At 53.1% G+C, this 14,600-nt stretch overlaps 3 protein-coding genes across 16 annotated transcripts in view; 2 read left to right on the plus strand and 1 right to left on the minus strand.

Moving 5' to 3' along the window:
* Window positions 1-1,153, plus strand: part of SHMT1 (serine hydroxymethyltransferase 1) — a 34,428-nt gene extending 33,275 nt beyond the window's left edge. For all 3 annotated transcript variants that reach the window (XM_054535096.2, XM_054535095.2, NM_001131150.1), the window contains 1 exon segment: window positions 106-1,153. In XM_054535096.2, the coding sequence (XP_054391071.1) occupies window positions 106-275 (170 nt within the window). In that variant the 3' untranslated portion in view covers window positions 276-1,153.
* On the minus strand, window positions 970-13,380 carry SMCR8 (SMCR8-C9orf72 complex subunit). The gene is made up of 2 exons (XM_003778761.5): window positions 10,895-13,380; window positions 970-6,428 (listed from the first exon to the last, which is right to left on the minus strand). Exons 1-2 carry the CDS (start codon window positions 13,252-13,254, stop codon window positions 5,975-5,977), a joined length of 2,814 nt encoding a protein of 937 aa, XP_003778809.4. The 5' UTR covers window positions 13,255-13,380; the 3' UTR covers window positions 970-5,974.
* Window positions 13,381-13,890: 510 nt separating this feature from the next.
* The window catches only part of TOP3A (DNA topoisomerase III alpha), a 39,808-nt gene continuing 39,098 nt past the window's right edge, over window positions 13,891-14,600 (plus strand). For 11 of the 12 annotated variants that reach the window (XM_054535218.2, XM_063717905.1, XM_063717907.1 and 8 more), the window contains exon 1: window positions 13,891-14,445. In XM_054535218.2, coding sequence (XP_054391193.2) covers window positions 14,266-14,445 — 180 coding nt within the window. In that variant the 5' untranslated portion in view covers window positions 13,891-14,265. 12 annotated transcript variants of the gene reach the window in all.

Raw genomic sequence — 14,600 nt, forward strand, 5'->3', positions numbered from 1 at the left:
ACTCCCCAGCTGGGGGACATTCTGGCAGTTGTGCCTCGGCCCCCCAGCCATTGCACCCCCTTTGGTGTGTAGTGTGGGGTGACTCACTTGTGTCTTGTGGCACAGGGATAGAGCTGACCCTGCAGATCCAGAGCGACACTGGTGTCAGAGCCACCCTGAAGGAGTTCAAGGAGAGACTGGCAGGGGATAAGTACCAGGGGGCCGTGCAGGCTCTCCGGGAGGAGGTTGAGAGCTTCGCCTCTCTCTTCCCTCTGCCTGGCCTGCCTGACTTCTAAAGGAGCCAGCCCACTCTGGACCCACCTGGCACCACAGAGGAAGCTGCCTGCCGGAGGACCCCCACTTGAGAGATGGATGAGCTGCTCCAAAGGGGAACCGTTGACACTTGGGCCCTTTGAAGGGATTTCTTTTGGACTTTTTTCATGTTTTCTTCACAAATCAAAATTAGTTTAAGTCTCATTGTTAGTAATTCTGGGACAGGTTATTAAAAGATTCAAATTTGAACCTGGCTTTCTCACAGCTGGATATAATTCTAGAAAAATAAAATACTATGTAGCCACTTGGCCATAATCATTTAGACCGTGGTGTAGGGCAAAGCTGTTAGAAAGATTCTAGCGTTTTACTCTCCCTGGGCTTTCCTTCGCCTTGCTGCAACAGAGAGGAAATGCCCATGTCCACAGTTGGTACACACTGCCCCTCTCACTAGCTTGTTATCCAGTGGCATGCCAAAGGAGAACTGAATTCGCCTCTGAAGTTTCTGCTGTAAATCAGAAGTGTATGTTAGTCAAGTGTACACAAGATGCACCCAGTATGAAGGGAGGGTTTTGCTGTCAGTAGCTCAAAGTATGGTGTAGAAATGGTCTCCTCCCTCCATCCTGGGAAGTCCCAGTCCCATCCTGGTGTGAGAATCAACCAGGCTTTCCTGCTCCACCTGAGATAACCAACTCCCTCCCGTAATCAGGAAGCCAAATGTCACCTTCCCAAAGAAACTTTATTTTCACGTAGCTGAAGTGCAAAACATAGATGACCATTTTTAATAAGCACAATCAAATTTTTAACCACAGAATGTCTACAAGAATTATAGCTTTAAAAAATACACCCAATTTTTATATTTCAAAAATATTTGAACTCAAATAAATTAATTTCTTAAAAAGTACACTTCTCATACTATGTGTTTGGCATTGACTCTGGTTAACTCTTGTGCAGCAACACCTACAAGATGCTATCACACACGCGCCAGCCGCACTCCTACACCAGCCGCTGCAACGACTGCAGCTCACGTGGTGGTGGGGACTCACATTCACAAGACGGGACGGGAACATGCAGTAATAAAATAGCTTTTTAAAAAATAACACATATGAATTCATCACATAGGACTATGCTTTTCACTGCAACCTTGAAGGTGGCATTTATCTCAATCTGTGACTCCAGCTATTTAGTGGCAGACAATCCAGGTGAGGCAGCCTGTGGTCCCACCTTGTAGGTGGCAGCCCCTGCAATCTGGGGTCTAGCCTGTTGGAGTTTGCTTTATTGTGGGTGGAGCAGCTGCTGCAGAATCCGTGAGTTGTGGGTGACTCACCAGTCCCTACATTTCTGCTACCAAAGTGGTCAATTCAGGGGCCTGACCCCTCCCCAGCTGGAGACAAGCTGCCATCTCCAGGGCTCGCTGTATACAGCCTCCACTCTTGGGCTGAATAAGCACTCCCAAGAAGCTGGGCCCCTACCAACAGATTAATCGGCTGCAGAGTGCTCATCCCCTCCCCACATCCCCATCCACCCCTGCCTCCTCTCCTTTCCACGTCTTTAACCAAACCTTAATGAGGTAAGGCCAGGCTAGGTCAGGGCTCGAAGGAAAATGGGCTCAGGAAAACTTAGTTTGCCCAGCCTTGTCAGCTGAGATTGGTTTTGCTTTCCAGCCAGAAGTAGAAACTTGATGCTTTTTCCTTTTTGCAGTGTTAAAACCGTATCTCCAGTTTTATTATGTTCCATCACAGTATTGGGGCAAAGCCAGAAAGCTGACTGGTTTGCTTCAAAACACAAACCAAGGCACTGTCTTCTGTGCTTTTCAGGGAGGTGGGAAGGTAAAGGAGACTGCCCACTATAGGGGCTCAGTTCCCCCAAAGGCCTTGCACACCTTCTGGTAAACCCCCTGGCTGAGGCAATCCTACTGGCTGTGCAGACAAAGACGTGACAGCAGCACTAGATGCTGACCCAACATGCAGTGCTGGGCCTGGGCGGCGGGGCATGTTCAGCACTGCGGGCAGCAGTCAGCACATGCAAGACATTCAGTGAGCAGAGGGCTGCCCTCGGCCTCCAACTGCAGCTGCCCTGGCGCGTGAAATGAAATTGGTGGGCCTTCCTAGGATTGTGAGATGGGACTTGTCATTTGTGTGAGGTTGAAATCTACTATACTTTGAATATGGCAACTGTTTTCAACCACTGAAGCAAAGAAGGTAAAGGCCAGATGGAGAATGAAAGGTAAGGTACTGTGGTCTATTTCTAAATTCGGGAGCAATGTGTGTAACTTCAACTGTTGGAGTAAATGAGGTATGGAAAAGCCACAATTTCTAAAATCCCAAGGTTCCACCAAAGGAGTGAGGTTCCTGGGGAAACAGGCGTGAGGCAGCAGCTCAGGCTGATGTGTGCTGTGCGATATAAAAAGCTGTGGCCTGATCTCTAAAGTGGGGCTTTTGGAAATCACCAGTCCACAACTACCTGCCTAGTTTAACCTAGTTTAACTAGTTTAACCTAGACTGCTTCAGAAACGAGGGAGGGGGATAATGGACTGGAGGAAAAGCTAACACAAAACTCAAGACAACCAGGTTCAGTACCTGGGCCCTCAAAGCAATAGTGAGGACTGAGAAAGCATCAAGGGGCACTGATGTCATCTATTTTCTGGGAAGTGTGATTTTTAATGGTTTCATTAAAAACAAACTTACTAACCTTCTACTGGAAGAATACCTCAACTGAAAATTCTTTTTTTTTGAGACAGAGTTTTTGCTCTTGTTGCCCAGGCTGGAGTGCAGTGGCGCGATCTCGGCTCACTGCAACCTCTGCCTCCTGGGTTCAAGTGATTCTCCTGCCTCAGCCTCCCGAGTAAATAGGATTACAGGCACGCACCACCAGACCTGGCTAACTTTCTTTGTATTTTTAGTAGAGATGGAGTTTCACCACGTTGGCCAGGCTGGTCTCGAACTCCTGACCTCAGGTGATCCACCCACTTCGGCCTCCCAAAGTGTTGGGATTACAGGCATGAGCCACTGTGCCCAGCCTCAACTGAAAATTCTTGATGAGATTAGTCCCACTGCATAGGTCTCACCACTGAGGTTTAGAGATGTGAGACTCAGAGTAGGTTTCAGTTCCCCGGAGTGAAGGTGGCATAGGAAGGGGCAGGGCTTCCCAGTGTTAACTGCCTCTGCCCAAGTCATGACTCAGTCCTGGTACCACGTCAAGATTCCTTTAAAAGGAAAGATACTTTGCATCAAGTAATCCTTTGAAACTGCCACATTGAAAAGTTAGTTTTTAACCCAAATATAAATCTGGGAGCAAAACACTAGTCACGAAGCCATCTTTACTTAATGAAGAACCACCTTGAGGGAGACCAGCCCTGCTGGCCACTTCCATGGCTGCCCCTGAAACAGTCTGTTCTGTTCATGCCCCAGCAGCCTTTTGCCTTAGGACTCAGGACCTTCTGAACCACCCTTGGGGGTGTGTGCCAGCAAATACCTCAAGTGGACTTCTACTTAGGACACTTGAGTGCACAACTTCAGCTTCTAGAAGGCCAAGTGTGGCTGCAATTCAGGATCTGCCCCAAACTCATCAGCCCTTCCCAAGTTTCCCAGGTGAGAAGAGTATGAGCTGTGAATTTCTGTGTTGGTGTGACAGGAATGCCACAGTGGTGGTGCCAATGATCACTTTCTGACCTTCCATCCTTCTCTGATAAAATGTTGCACAGTTATGGCCTTGGAGGCCTAAGTAGACAGCAATTAACCAGCCAGTGAGAAAACAAATCAGCATCTAGAACAGGAGGGGAGGGAACCGTAACAGATAAGGGAGCCCACGATTAGAAGCAGGCTCCCTGCACAGCCTCTGCCTCCAGCGCAAGTAACAGACGTTTCACATTTAAAGGCTGCCAAGGTATTGCTGGCGACTCTCCTGCCTGTGAACATGCGCAACGGGCACAGGTACAGAGAACCAATGAGATGTAGGCAGCACCATCTGCCACAAAAGGTTCTCCATCGCAGCCCCAGGAGCAAAATCAAACACCTCTGATGGGAGCAAGGACCCTGAACAGAAGCCAACGGCTGGATCCAACAGGCCATGCCCTTACAACGAGGACTTGGACAAGGAGGGAACCACTGGAGTGACGTGATGCAAGCCCTCTTTGGTCACTCTTGGCTTCCACCAGGGGTCTCTGCCTCCTTGATGAGAAGAGAAGCTGGCTGGCTCCGTGATGACCTCAAGGGTGTACTACAGGCCGATGGGCAGGCCGGGCCTCAGCAGCAGGCGCCAACAGAAGCACACCCAGGGCTGATTCACGTCCATTTCAGCACAATTTTTGTGGAACAAATTAAAGAAGCAGTAATACCAGAGCTGTCCCCACTTAGGAAATAAAATTTTCAAGGCTTCAAGAAACCGTCTGTCTACAAACCAGTGGCCATTGCCTAAGGAGGCTTGGGGAGGCCAGGGGATCACTATCAGTGGGACAGGTGCTGGCGGAACCAGGGGGTGTCTCCTTCCCGGTCTCAAACTTGTCCTCAGAAGGGGAACTCAGCTGGGGACGGCCGTGAGCTGTGGTGACTGAGGTGCACACAGCCTCCCAGAGGCAGAACCTGAAGAGCGCCACGTGGTAGCTCATCCAGGAAATCCATGTTATTTGAGTTCTCATCGGCTGGGCCAACCACCTGCACCAGCTGACTAAACAGAACCGTGCTGTCCCAAGCCCACGAGACCCAGTGAGAGGTAGTGAAGCGGTTGCAAAGGTTTATGTGGGTGGGAGCTGGAGTGTGGCCTCTGCCATGTTCACACGGGTCTGCAGACCTTCCGCACGAGGAAGGTCAGTGCTCATGCACTCTGGCCGGCAGGAGCCGGTGGGCCACCCAGGAGAGCTGCTGGCTGCCCCTCCCTTGCATGGTGGTGATGGCCTCACGGCGCCTCAGCCCTGCTCTGCCTGCTGTGCTCTCCAGCCCCCAAGGTGGTCCTCACCATTGGCTTTGGTCACTTGTGCCCGCTTCACACTAGGACTAGTGAACACTCTGCTCGTTCCTGGCGAAAGAGTATAGGGAGTGAGTCCCAAGGCCCGCTCACAGGCACTTCTCTCCTAGGTAAAGGTGGAGAGGACAGGGGACAGGGTGCTGCTCACGCTCTGTGGCCCTGAGGCCAAGGTCGCATGTTTCCCACGACCCAAAGGGTGGCAGCCTTTCTCACCCCCACTGGCTGGTCCAGGGCCTCCCCTGGGACAGTGGGCTCCAGGAAGCAAATAAAGGGCTGCATCTGGGTCTGAAGGAGGCGATGGGTGTTCTGCCCTCCTGTTTTCCACCAAACCACAACAGTTACCTGGCTGTCACCCTCGCTCATTTTGCCACTCAAGTGTCCGGCAATGCTGAATACAGCCAGTGTGCTCCTCCCATCAGGCTTTGGCCTTCCTGCCCTCACCCTGCCCCACCAAGGGACTGGTGGCTTCCCTTCTGCCCTGGCTGCCAGTCCTCAGAAAACCAAGGCCCCCTCCACATCCAGGGGCCGCTCTTCACCAGGGAGCCGAATGTAGCTGTCACCATCCCTCCAGATGCCTTTAGAGGGAGCCAGGCTCCACTTCTGCCCATGTCCAACTTGAAAACTACTAGAAGCCACGTGGGAACCATGCTGCCAGACACCAGAAACCTAAACAGTCCAGCTCAGGCAACTGTTTGGTCATGCCAACCCCTCCCCTCCCCATACCCTGAGTCACGGGTCTTGGTCACAGTGTCTGGGACCGACCTCAGATTTTATACAAAAAGCTGGGGACATAGTCAAACCTGAGCATGGGGTGGCTGGTCCCTGGAGATTCCTGCATGTAGTGCAGCTTCAGCAGCTCAGCCAGGTACTGGACCACCCTGACATCCTCATTCACCAGACCCAGGGTCAGCTTTAGGAAGCTCGCCTGGCGGCTGGCTACCAGCTCCTCTGTCTCCTTGTCGTGGGTAGGCAGGTGCAGGTGGTGGCAGAAGGTGTAGAGGAAGGCCTTGGAGCAGAGCTGGGTGAGCATGCTCTGGACATGCAGGTAGTAGGTGCTGCCCCGCTTGATCTGTGTGCGGTGGTCTGCCAGGCGGGGCACCAGGGTGCCTCTGTAAAGGGGGCAGCGCAGGGTTTTGTTGTCAAGGTCCAGGATGCTCGTGTAGCGGCTGTAGCGGCTCAGGGCATGGAGGGTACCGGCACCGGCAGGGGAGGCCACTCTGAAACAGACAGGCCGAGGTCAGGAGGAAGGGCAAGGGCCGGGAAAGTGGAGGCAGAAGCTTGGGAGGTGAGGCCTCCTGTCCCCAGGCCAGCATCCACCTAGCCAGCATGCACTGGCTCTTCCTGGAAGACAAATCTGATCACTGTAATCTTCAAAGGGCTCCTCACCACTCTTATGACCAAGGTCAAAAACATGCTGGGTGGCCCACAAAGCCCTTTGTGGTCCGATTCCTGCTGAATGGACTCTTTTTTGGAGCCATGGCAAGCTTTCAGTGGGGCCTTAGAATTACAAACCTCTTTGTTCAGGCCGGGTGCAATGGCTCACACCTGTAATCCCAGCACTTTGGGAGGCCAAGGTGGGCGGATCACGAGGTCAGGAGATCGAGACCATCCTGGCTAACACGGTGAAACCCCATCTCTACCAAAAATACAAAAAATTAGCCGCGTGTGGTGGCAGCTGCCTGTAGTCCCAGCTACTTGGGCGGCTGAGGCAGGAGAATCGTGTGAACCCAGGAGGCAGAGCTTGCAGTGAGACAAAATCGTGCCACTGCACTCTAGCCTAGGTAACAGAGCGAGACTCTGTCTTAAAAAACAAAACAAAACAAAAAAAACCCTCTTCTTTCTGCCTGAAATAACCTCTCCCTCTTGTACTTGGCTTAATTTAAACCATATTCAGCCTTCCCCGATCCTCTCCTGCTTTCCTGCTGTGACCCTGGCCAAATTCATTAACCTCTCTGAGCCTCACCTATAAGATGGAGAAAACAGTTCCTACTGTTTTTATTTATTTAGAGACAGGGTCTTGCTCTGTTGCCCAGGCTGGAGTGCAGTAGCACGATCATGACTCACTGCAGCCTTCACCTCCTGCGCTCAAGGAATCCTCCCACCTTGGCCTCCCAAGTATTTGGTACTATAGGCGTATGCCACCACACCCAGATCATTTTTTGTAGAGATGGAAGCTTGCTATGTTTCCCAGGCTGGTCTTGAACTGCTGAGCTCAAGTGATCCTCCTGCCTTGGCCTCCCAAAGATTTGGGATTACAGGCATGAGCCATTGTACAGGCCAGTTACTACTATTACTTCCCTCATGGGGTCGCTGTGGAGACAAAATGAGTGGTGTTTAGGACAATGCTGGCCCTTGGTAGGCGCTGCTGTCATCACCATCACTACTTTAACCTAGCACTGACCAGTTGTTTGTTCATTGGCTTCTCCCCACTGGACAAGGAGCTCCAAGATTCTAGAGTCCCAGAACTGCATCTGATCTGGTCTCATGCCCCCAATTCCTGGCACATCAGAGACAGGAAAAGCCAGTGTTCACTCAGTGAGGGGAACGGTTCCTTAAACACCCTCCTGAAGCAGCTTCCCCAGAGCAGCAGGGACTGCACTGTAGGGCCTGGACATTTAGGGTTTACGTCAGACAGGTATGGTGTAAAAAGGACTGACGGTGACTTGGGACCAAGGTAATCTCATAGTACTTTTTCCTTCCTGGGTTTTATCTTCTTGTATATTTAACAATCATTTACAGAGCATCTATAACATCCCAGCATTGCCCTGGGAGCTAACACTGTAATGAAGAATGACGTAGAACTCTTGTCCTGCATGAGCTCAGTCTGACTGGGAAGAAAAGAAATGTGTACAAGTACAGCGAAGTGAAGGGAGACGAGGTCTCGTTCTCCCTGGGAGAGGCTGTAGTTGGGAAGACCTGGGGGATTCGCGGAGTTGCCTCAGAGCTGGCCCTCAGAAGCAGCGTGGGCTCTAGGGACTGAGGAGGGTGTGGGAGATCATGGCAAAAGCAAGGTCACAGAGATGGGACAGCTGAGACAGGCCATGCATACTGCATGCATCCTGACCATAGGGACAGCACTGGGCTATGGACCACATGCACCCCACAGGCGTGGAGGAATTGGGGCCTGCAGGTGGCTGACAGCTAAGAAGGCTCACGAAGGCAGTGAGACACTCTCCTCAACCCATGCTGCATGGCCCCTGTGTTCCGGGACCTTCTCAGCTCTCTACTGCCTTCACCCTCACCACCCCAAAGCGGGGCCAGCCAGAGTCAAACACCTCCCAAGCTCCGCACATCCAGCTCCACAGGTGCTGCCGCCACAGGGCACCCAGGCCTCACCTCCCACCTTTTTGCCCCTTCATCTCTGCCAGGATACCTGCTCCCAGGCCCAGCATCCCCTGATGCAGCTCTGACACCTGCCCCAATGGTGACACTTCTTTTGGAAGAAGCTGGCTATTCTAACTGTTCCTCCACTTCTCTTTCCATAAAGCTCCTCCTCAGGCGGCCAGATGACACGGGAAGGGACAAGCCTCAGGTCTCCGGCCCCCAGGCGCACGGCACCCCAACTGCAGCCTCACATTGCACTTACCATGCCCGCCGAGGGAGGACACCTCTCCACCAATGAGGACACAGAGGACTGGGTGAAGCGGCAGCTTGTGCAATATCACCTAGCTAGCAAGTGGTCAAGCCAGGACTCAACCCAGGGCCTCTGACACACGCTAGGCTAGCACTTTCTCCGGCCAGAACTGTGCTCTGCTTTTCGGTCTGGGCTTGTGACTGCTGCTTAGTAAGCAATACGATGACCCCTGGTGTTCACTTAAAATGACAGTGGGGCCGGGCTCACGCCTGTAATCCCAGTACTTCGGAAGGCTAAGGTGGGCCGATCATTTGAGACCAGCCTGGCCAACATGGTGAAACCCTGTCTCTACTAAAGATACAAAAATTAGCCTGGCATGATGGTGCACGCCTATAATCCCAGCTACTGGAGAGGCTAAGGCACGAGAATAACCTGAGCCTAGGAAGCAGAGGCTGCAGTGGGCCAAGATCACATCACTGCACTCCAGCCTGGGCAACAGAGCAAGACTCTGTCTCCAAAAAAAAAAAAACACAAACACACACAAAACAAAAAAACCCGCAAATGACAGGATACCAGCTTGGTTGTTTAGCCATCTCTTATCCCCACAGATGGCTGACCCAACTACAAGCATTTCCAGGCAGAGTGAAAAAATTCAAGGGCCAGCAAGACTGGTGTTCGGACGTGAGAGTCCTAAGAGAGAGCCCATCATATGAGCCGTGGGCCTGAGTGAGGAGGGACACTTCTGGGCCGTGGTGCTCACAGTGCAGAACCTCTGCAGCGCAACACCTCCGAGAACAGGAAGGTCACAACCACCGAAGACATCTCTCCTGCTCGTGATTTTTAAAGCTGGGCCTCAGGTAGGCCCCAGTCTGCCTGCCTGTATCAGTGCCGGTTCCACCCTCTGAGTGCTTCTCAGGGCCCAGCACTGCATTGTGCTGTGTTTTTTCGGACATGCACTAAACGTGGACCCTTCCGATGGCTCTCAGGTGGGCCCCGGGAGCCCTTCAGAGGCATTCAACATGATTGAGTGACTGAATGAGATGGCTAGTCCGAATCCAGACAGCGAGTGGTGGCACACCAGGACCTGACCCAGACCACCCACTTTTCCCGCTAACTGCCACAGCCCACAACAGTTTCATCTTATCATACCCTCAGGTGGCGTCTACTGCTCACCTCCCCCAGGAATTCTTTGGGTGAGCTGTAGCCCATCCCATTCCCATTTGGCCCCGCAGGGGACCCTCCAGGGTACAGGGCTCCCCACTCCTGCCCGCTGCACCTCATGCCTGTGTAGGATGCTGGAGGCAGATGCTCCCAGCACCCAACATCTGCACGTGCTCTGAAGGTTGAAGGAGCACTTACAGGGATAGCAGCCTAACCCTTTCCCCTGGAGTCATCTGTTCCTTCTGATGGGCCTTTTGCTTTTATAAAGAGATGCTCCCTGCAGTCGGGCTGGCAAGGGCGACAGATAAATTCCATGTCTTACCTCACACCAACCGAATCAGAACCTCGAGGGATTGCGACTCAGGAATCCATGATTTTAAAAACTTTCCGGCCAGGCACGGTGGCTCACACCTGTAATCCCAGCACTTTGGGAGGCCAAGGCAGGCGGATCACCTAAGGTCAGGAGTTCCAGACCAGCCTGGCCAACATGGTGAAACCCTGTCTCTACTAAAAATAGAAAAGTTAGCCGGGCGTGGTGGCAGGCGCCTGTAATCCCAGCTACTCGGGAGGGTGAGGCAGGAGAATCACTTGAACCCGGGAGGTGGAGGTTGCAGTGAGCCAAGATCACACCATTGCACTCCAGCCTGGGGGACAAGAGCGAGACTTCGTCGCAAAAAAATAAAAATAAAATAAAAATAAAAACTTTCCCTAATAATTCTGACACAGCTGGGGGACAGATGGGGATTGGCAACCACCTAGGAACTGCAACTCCCTCACATGACAGACAAGGAAATGGAAACCAGAGAGGGGGATGATTTGCCAAAAGTAACACAGTGGTAGGAACTGGGCCCTGTCTAGAAGCCAGGCTTCCTGATTCTGGCTCCACCACACCAATATGCCTCATCCCTATCTGGCCAAGGCCCTTCCCCACCACCTGGAACCAGTTACCTCTGCAAGCCAATAAGCTTCCACTTCTGAAAATCCATAATGTGCAAAGGGGAGGAGGCCCAATGTTTCACAGGCTTAGCGTAGCAGCCATAGCTGGGGACAAAGATAGCCAGTGCAGTCACAAGCTTCCTGACTATGGTCTCATCTTCCCCCAGGACCACAAGTGTCCTCCCGCTGAGCAGGGAGTAGATGGCTGGGTGGGCAAAGGGGTACTGGCGGATGAATTTTAAGGCGTTCTGGCCAGCCCTCTTTTTATGCCTATCGGAAGACAGGCCAGCAGGATAAGCAGAGGGGATCCTGTCTGAGCTGGTGGAGGCTACACTGCTCACGTAGCTGGTGGTGTCTGAGTAGTTATCCAGGCTAGTCTTACTGATGTCCCGGCTAGCCAGCAGGTGGCTCGGGTCCAGTTCATAAGCGGGAAACCCTTCACAACTGTTGTCTCGGGAAGAAGGGTTGGCATTTTCCATTGAAAAGTCTACACGGAACCCCTGGTCCTTCTGCCTATGGCGCTGTGGGGGGCTGCTCACCACCCCATCCTCGTCAGAGTGTGTGTGGGCTGGAGTGGAAGGCAGCACCAGCTGACCATCGCTCTCCTTCCCAATACAGCAGGAGGAGTCTATTTGTGATGGGGTGTTTTCCACGCTGCCTTCCTCTGACTCACCCAGTTCTGGAGGACTGATGCTTGCTTGGAAGTGGATGGCTCCCTCATTGCCATCTGGATATGATTCTTCTTCATTAATGGCACTTGGGTAGCTGGCCTTAAAGTCATCAGGGATGAGGGCCTCAGAGGGGCAGGTACTGAGGACTTCAATACTGTCCTCACTGATGGTCCTGTGGCTGACTGCTTTGCTCCGGACCACCTGGGGGCTCAATGGTACTGTGAGGCTGGCCTGGCTGTCAGACTTAGAAAGCACGGAGGTGGATTTCTCCGTGCCCAAAACTTCAATGCTTTCACCACTGCTGATACTCCCTTTCATATCCATATCCAGGTAGTCCAAGTTTTCCTGGGGGTCGACACTGCTCAACTCCGTCACTTCCACTTCCTTGTACTCCTCATCTCCCAGTTCCTGCTCCATCTTGATCAACACAGACTCCACACTGGACTTGTAAGAACCAACACTAATTAACACTTTAGGAATTGGGCATTCTTCTAGAGAACTGGAAGGCGGCCTGTCTTGACTGGGCTTAGAGGGTATACTTTCTTGTTTCCCTACCATCCTGTCATCGACCTCCACAAAGTCTTCAAAGAGAAAGTTTGTTATGTGCTGTTGTTTTAGAAGTGCTCTATCAATCTGACTGGTCAGGAGGTAACACAGGTCTCCTCTGAACATGTGTTCAATGTGGCTGAGCTGAGCCAGGGTCTGGGTGAAATATTCAGTGTCACAGAGCTCCTCCAAGGTCTTCAACTTCTTGTCAAAACACTTGGTGGACTTTGCTTTGATAAGTTTTGGGGTATAGGCTGGTCTGCAGGTGTAAAGGTCTGTGTCGGCAGACTCATCAGGGTTAGAGGTAGTGGATGCCTGGCTGGCCTGATCCTGGATGTGCTCCATCTCACCAGGACACAAATCACGCCCCTTCAACTTCCGATGAGGGTATGAGCGGATCTGCTTCAGCAGGTCTTGATGTTCAATGATGGACTTCTCCACACTGGCCAGTTCATTGGCTTTCTCAATTGCCTGAGATGAGTAAAAGCCTTTGTCGTTGGCTTTCTTCTGGATTTCCGTTTCTGTGTGTAGCACTGTCCTGGTGTAATCCAAGTCTTTCAGCTTTTTTTCAAGTTCCCCAGCAAATGCCTTCCTGTTGCCAGTCTTCAAGCACTCAGAAGCTCTGGAAAATTCGGCTGAAAGCTCCTGGAACTGCTGCATGATTTTATGCTGGTCTGCAGAGATATAAGCCATGCAAAACGGCCTCACGAAGCCACGGGCCTCCAGGTCGTATAGGGTAAGGTGGTGCACGTATGCAAAGGCTCCCTCCTTGGAATCTCCCAGCACCACCTTGGAGTCCTCCACGAAGTTCAGCTTGGGGTAGGCAGATCCAGGAGGATGGCCCACGAAGGAAGCCTGGTAATCCACAGACATGATACGCAGGGAGAAGTAATTGAGATCAAAAGTGCCAAAAACTTTGGTGTCATTGGGGATGGTCAGTAAAGGTTGGGGTCCCACCTGCTCAGAGAACTCGGAAATAAGAATGAAGTCCCTCGAAAACTTGGCCCCGGACAGTTTTGACCAGGGGTTAGCACCCTGGCTGGCGAAGGGGAAGAGCGGCACCGAGTACTCCTCAGGCAGGGCCGGCTCATTGTAAGGCTCTTCTTCATACTCTTCCTCTTTGGTGAAGGCCACTACGTCAGGGGCGCTGATCATATTTCCAGATATATGAAGAAAACATTGAGAGGAAGTGGGAAAGAATCCGGTGTTAATCGACGCGCAAAAGGCAGGCCTCCGGAGAAGGAAGTGAAGCCCTTACGGCCTTCTTTGCGACTCCCCGAACCCGGGGTACTAGGCTGCTTCTCACACACCCGAGAACAAGAACTCTAGCCGCCCCCTCAGAGTTGTAGCTCCTCCGGAGCTCTCTGAGGCCTCATGAAGGCCAAGGCCGCAGGCCCAACTGCCCTTCTCTTCCTCCTCCGGCGAGCGCGGCCAGCACAAGAAACCTGCAGCGAGATCACCTGCACTCCCCGGAACCCACCGCGACAGCAACAGCCCCCGCTCTGAACCAGGCTTAACGCGAGGCTACGGGACGCCGCAGGGGTCAGCCAAGCGGTGCTGCCCCTCACTGCCCGAGGGCAGAAACCGTCGCGGCTCCTAGGACGCCACAACCCGGATCCCGCTACCGCGGCGCCGCCATCTTGGTATCACATGATTCCTGGTGTCGGCGCCGCGTGACCCGGAAGCGTCCTCGTAGACTTCCGAGCAGGAGATTAAAAAGTCATGAGAAAGAGGCCTTGGACGGGAGTGTCTGGCTGCTCCCCGCAAGAAGGAGTCCGATTAACCAACCACTACCGGGAAGGAGAGGAAAGTGGGGCGGAGTGAGACGGGGGTGGTGGGGGAGTGGAAGGGAGGAACGTGCTTGGACGAGGGGCGCGGGACAGTCTGGGAGTTGTAGTTCCAGGTCGCCGTGGGGCGCGCGCCTGGCGGAAGTAGCTGGAGAAGGCGGGCGGAAGTTCCACGCTAAGGTACTGGATCCGGTGCAGAGGCGGCGGCTGCGGCACGGAAAAGGCTCTGTGACTGAAGCTCCAAAGGCCAGCAGGCTGGTGGGGACGTGACCGAAGCGAGGCTCTAGTTCCCTTTCGATGGGCGCCAGTTGAGCCTCGCCTCTGGCTTCCCCAGGATGCGCCGGCAGCTGGGGAGCGGCTGCGGGCGCGAGGCCTGAGGATGATCTTTCCTGTCGTCCGCTACGCGCTCCGGTGGCTGCGACGGCCCGAAGACCGTGCCTTTTCCCGCGCCGCCATGGAGGTGGCCCTCCGAGGCGTGCGGAAAGTCCTCTGTGTGGCCGAAAAAAACGACGCGGCCAAGGGGATCGCCGACCTGCTGTCAAACGGTCGCATGAAGCGGGTAAGAAAGCGCGTTCCGATCAGCTGCGTGCCTTAAGGGAGGCCCACCGAGCGGGACAGCGTGGTGGGCGCCAAGAATCGAGATGAAGGCGATTATCTCCCATTTCTCAGGCTTCACCGCCCCTCGTCTGGATTATTGCAGTGGCCTCCTGTCTG

The sequence above is a fragment of the Pongo abelii genome, chromosome 19 (genome assembly GCF_028885655.2).
Source record: "Pongo abelii isolate AG06213 chromosome 19, NHGRI_mPonAbe1-v2.0_pri, whole genome shotgun sequence".
Taxonomy (NCBI): Eukaryota; Metazoa; Chordata; class Mammalia; order Primates; family Hominidae; genus Pongo; species Pongo abelii.